The sequence below is a fragment of the Anguilla anguilla genome, chromosome 4, assembly GCF_013347855.1.
Source record: "Anguilla anguilla isolate fAngAng1 chromosome 4, fAngAng1.pri, whole genome shotgun sequence".
Taxonomy (NCBI): domain Eukaryota; kingdom Metazoa; phylum Chordata; class Actinopteri; order Anguilliformes; family Anguillidae; genus Anguilla; species Anguilla anguilla.
The window spans coordinates 67,149,444-67,154,443 of record NC_049204.1 but is presented as its reverse complement, the minus strand read 5'-3'; the positions used below and the strand labels follow the sequence as shown (position 1 = coordinate 67,154,443).

The following is a 5,000-nucleotide window of genomic DNA, read 5'->3' as shown; positions in this document are numbered from 1 at the left end:
GGACAAATTAGGTACTGTCCCAGGAAAGATTATTCTCCCTCTCTATGTCTTTCTCTGTCTGTCTTTCCTCCTCTCCCTTTCTCTCTCAGTGGAAATAAATTAGTAATATTTATGATCAAAGATTGCAGATCACTCCTCTTATCTCTCTCTCCCTCTCTCTCTCTCTCCCTCTCTCTCACACACAGAGACAATGATCAGTACCTGTTCCTGTCTGCCTGAGTAATCGTCTGTCAGCCGTTCTGCTTGGTTTGAACTACAGAGAAGGGAGCTAGGCATTGCCAAACCAGAGTCCGGGCTCCAAACCACTCACGCCCTGCCAGTCCTGGCCTTCCAAAAGCGATACAGCTTTGTTTTCAGACCCCAAAACCGCAGTTTCACCTCATCTGACCACAGAAACCTCCACTTACTGCATCTGTTGCAGATTCAATTTAGTATTTTAGATTTTTTTTAAACTACTGATCAATTTCAAATCTTTCATGTATATATATATATATACATATATACACACATATATAATAATAATTATTATTATTATTTTAATTGAATTGAAATAACATCCTGTATCAGTCCCCTTCGCCCGACGTCCTGGTTCAGTCTCTCAGAGGAAATGGCGGCGTGGCGTTCAGGATCAAAGCAGCTGCAGATCTGTCATCTCGGCCCACGGCTGTCTGAGAGAGCCCTCCTGGTAGAGCAGCGTACCGCCATCAGGCGAAAGTCCGCCCGCCAGACGCATCCCCCCACGGTGCGGAGCAGTGCGGGGTGTAACTGACCCCCCCCCCGCGTGCGTGCCAGGGGGAGGTGGGGAGACAGGGCAGGTACCTCACCTGGTCCTCACCTGGGCCCTTTACATAACCAGGTGGGCTGGCTGAGAACTCTCATTTGCAGCAAAGCCCCGGGGAACCAAAGTGCGCAGGCCCAGGGGACAGAACAGCGGCAGAAGACACTGTAGTTCTCAATCACAGCAGAGCAAACCTATCGGCTATTTTCAGTGGACTCCCTGGACTACTGTTCCCATGATGCACCTTGCCTTGTTGACAGAGCTCCTTGGAGAGTGAGGCTGAGATAAGCCTGCTAATAGAAAAGGTCCCATTTCACAACAGTCCTAGACTTAGTGTATACTAGAGACTTAGTGTACACTAGACACTTAGTGTATGCTAAGGACTTAATGTATACTAGAGACTTAGTGTACACTAGAGACTTACAGTATACTAGTCACTTAGTGTATACTAGAGAGCTGTATCATTCCTGACAAGCACTGGAATACACACACACACACACACACACACACACATAGACACACACAGGCACAGACGCACACACACGCACACACACACACACACACTCTCAGCAGTGGAAACACTGACTCTGGGTGAAGCGAGGCGGGTTGTCGTTGACGTCGCTCAGTCGGATGGTGACGGTGGTCGTCCCTGACAGCCCCCCCAGGTGGCCCCCCATGTCCTTGGCCTGCAGGACCACAAGGTGCTGATCCTGGGTCTCCCGGTCCATGTCTGGCACCGCCGTCCGCACAATCCCTAACACAATAACACAAACACACAGTAAAACCATACGGCATACATGCACGCACACACACATACACACACACACGAACGCACACACACACACACACCTGTCTGAGGATCAACAGAGAAGTACTCTTGGCCCTGGACCAGTGTGTACACCAGCCTGGCACTGTTCCCATAGGTAGGGTCATCTGCGTCTGTCGCTGTCACCTGGATTATAGATGTGCCTGAGAGAGAGCGAGAGCGAGAGAGGAAGAAGAGGGAGAGAAAGAGCAGAAGAGGAAGGAGAGGGAGAGAGTGAGGAAGGAGAGAGAAAATTGATAAGCCGCAGTCTGCATTGACATGCCCACGACCTGGTCCTGATCCCTCCAAGCAGAAGAACAGGCTGCAGCAGGGCTAGCCTGGCTCTGCCAGAGCAGTGCTGCCAAACGTGGGCCCCGGCAGCTGTATCTGGAGCAGTGCTGTCAGACCTGGGCCCCGGCAGCTGTATCTGGAGCAGTGCTGTCAGACGTGGGCCCCGGCAGCTGTATCTGGAGCAGTGCTGTCAGACGTGGGCCCCGGCAGCTGTATCTGGAGCAGTGCTGTCAGACCTGGGCCCCGGCAGCTGTATCTGGATGAGGCCAATGTTACAGGCCTCAAGGGGGAAAAATGTGTATCTCAGAGGACCAGGAGCCCCTGCAGGTCTGGGACCTGATCTTTTGGCTGCAAAAGAGATTTAAAAGGACCTCAATATGTGCAGAATGGAAAATCATGTGGAGCTGCTCTTTATTCAACCCCAATAAAGATTTGCCTGAAAATATATGGTAGTACACTCCAGCCCAAACTCCTGAATCTCAGTGAAATATAAGGCTCACTCTTAACCAGCAAACCATGGCCAGAAAACATTATTTCCATGCACAGTACACAGAAGCATGTGTAGATACAACAGTGTGGTGACAGCTTGCATATAATTTATAAGCACAAGCAAAGGGTCCCCTCAAATCACCCTGCTCAAAGGGACCGGAAGATTGGCTACGTAAATCAAAGAGAAAACTAAAATTGAAAGTTCCCATCTGGAGTTTAGTAAACAAAAATAAAATAAAATGCTGAAACTCCCCAAGCAAAGTGTGTAGAAGCACATCAGGCCACTTGCCCCTAACTTCTGATCTCATGTGACAGAGGCAGACCAGCATGATTCTGGAGATCAGCCAGGGAATCATTTTTGCGACACAAAAAAAAGGTATTCCTGTTTTTCTGGTTTTTGCAAACCAGCTCTTCTAAAGGATTAAATTCCGGTTCTCCGATTACTTCTGGAAAATGTCCATTGTGACATGTTATATTGCAGCCTGTCTATAAGTACAGCAATAAAAAAAAAAATCAAGACTGATTGATTGATTGATTGATTGACACAGACTGAGCCACACATAGGGAGGAAGAGCAGGGAGCAGCAGTTTGGCCACACAGTGCTAAAACTCTCTGCGCAAGTGTAAACAAAATAAATAAAAACAAATGAACCTCCAGAATGGGACAGGATTGATCAGACAGCCACGCGGTGAAATAAAGGAAGACGTCAGAGACGTGACTGTGGGCCTGCAGGGGGATTAACTCTCCAGCTCAATATTACGACCCAGTGAACGATTCCTGAGGAAGATCGATGAAGCAAATGCTCACGAGTGCCAGAGTTACTAAGCCTTAGCCAAAGAGTAAAATATGGACAAACCACCATCATTCAATGCACTGCCTGTCCATATTTACACAGCTGGCATTTAAAGCACAGTCTGTTAGAGAGCTGTTGGCTGCCTCATTCTGTAAAAGAGCCACAGTCTGGTACCTGTTAAGGCTCTGTTCCAGTGTGTGGATGGGCCTCATGGTCTGGTATCTGTTTAGGCTCTGTTCCAGTGTGTGGATGGGCCCCATGGTCTGGTATCTGAGAGGACAGCATGTTTGTCAGCGCTCTTGCACACTGACAGCAAGGCTGTAGCTGTGTGTGCTGTGGGTGAACATGACTGAGGAACCTGGACTGGGGGCGTGGGGGCGGCACGATGTCATCAAATCACGTTTTTTTTTTTTAGCCCAATGCGAATAACCACCATCATGGGGCGTACAGGTGATCTTTTGTGTTGTGTTCCTTTAATCATACCTGACGCGGCAGTGAACAACCAAACATCAGAGGCCGTGTGCAGTTCTTCCAGAAAAAAAATTAAAAAATCTCTGGGTGTTGATACTGCAAAAAAAAACCCTTAGTCTGGACAAATGTATCTCCCTGCCTGCTTTCAAGATCTCTATCACTGACATTCTAACGGACAGCTGCGTGCGTCGTACCCTCATAACTAACATGGCCGTTATCTCTGACTTTAAATGATCCTGCTAATAACAATTTTTTTCCTCCCATTATTGGAGACGATTCCCTCATGGTCTGATGACATTCCGCGGTGTTATTTGTTTTGTTGCTTGTACCTGCCCACCTGTTTGTTTTTGTGCGGTACTGTGTCCCCCCCACCCCCCCCCACCCCATTCTAGAGGTTTCCCTCTTGTCAGGCCGCCCTCGTAAAAAAGTGACCGGTCTGGTTAAATAAAAGTGAAATAAAATAAACAAATAAGCAGCAAGGTCATATAGCTCCTAAGTGATCACGTGATCTGTCTTTCCAATCACGTGGAAGCTGCAAGGCCTTGCTGCTGATTGGCTGTCTCGTCAGCTCCTGATAGATATGTTGACGTGTTGTTCTTTCTCAGAAGCGCTTCACAAGGCCTCTGATGTTTGGCTGCATCAGGTATGATTAAAGGAAAAAGGATGAAAGGCTCCCTATATGCTCCATGGCGGTGGGTATTCTTATCATGCTAAAAAAAAACCACCCCCAAAAAAATGTGATTTTATCAGAGACTGTAAAAAATATGGACAAAGCTACTGTGACGTCACCCATTGACTCTACGTGGGTCTCTAAAACACATTTTGAAGCTCAATGGCGGGCGCGGCCATTTTCTCGATTTGGAGCCAAAACCATAGAGTTAAGCGGTCTTGTGATGTTTAAAATTTGATTGACAGTCCGGTGCGGAAAAGCCCATCGACCTGAACGAGGCTAGTTGACTGTCTGCCGTTACGTTTTAAAATATATTATCAGATGTTTACGGAGTTTAATTTCCATCCGTGACTGTACTGTGTCATGTAATCACGTTATATGCATGACATTAAAAATACAATTAGGCTATGTTCAGTTATCTTCAATTTATGTTTCTCAGCAAAACGAATATGCTTAGCTAGCATATCAGCTTGCCAGTGAGCTAGGTAGGCTATCCGTGGTTAGCTCACGCATTAGCAATATGAACCACAGGGGAATAACATTGACTACACTGATGGTCAATCAATCAGAGACGTGTAGGCTACTGGTGATTTGACTAGGCTAATTTTCGTATAACTGTCTGGTAGATCTGCTGTTAACCGAGCAAGTTATCGTCGTAGGTTTTCGCCACAGTCAGTTAATGAGCCAGTAACTGCTACTAGCT

General features: G+C 47.1%; 3 protein-coding genes across 3 annotated transcripts in view; 1 reads left to right on the top strand and 2 right to left on the bottom strand.

The window, feature by feature from the left end:
- Positions 1-5,000, bottom strand: part of LOC118225953 (tripartite motif-containing protein 16-like) — a 972,804-nt gene that overhangs the window by 72,882 nt on the left and 894,922 nt on the right. The gene's annotated exons all lie outside the window — the stretch shown is intronic.
- Positions 1-5,000, top strand: part of LOC118225964 (tripartite motif-containing protein 16-like) — an 890,716-nt gene that overhangs the window by 443,782 nt on the left and 441,934 nt on the right. The gene's annotated exons all lie outside the window — the stretch shown is intronic.
- Positions 1-5,000, bottom strand: part of LOC118225135 (cadherin-24-like) — a 51,344-nt gene that overhangs the window by 14,623 nt on the left and 31,721 nt on the right. The window contains exons 4-5 of the mRNA XM_035413186.1: positions 1,628-1,747; positions 1,365-1,532 (exon numbers count right to left, since the gene is read on the bottom strand). Coding sequence (XP_035269077.1) covers positions 1,365-1,532; positions 1,628-1,747 — 288 coding nt within the window. The remainder of the gene's footprint in view (positions 1-1,364; positions 1,533-1,627; positions 1,748-5,000) is intronic.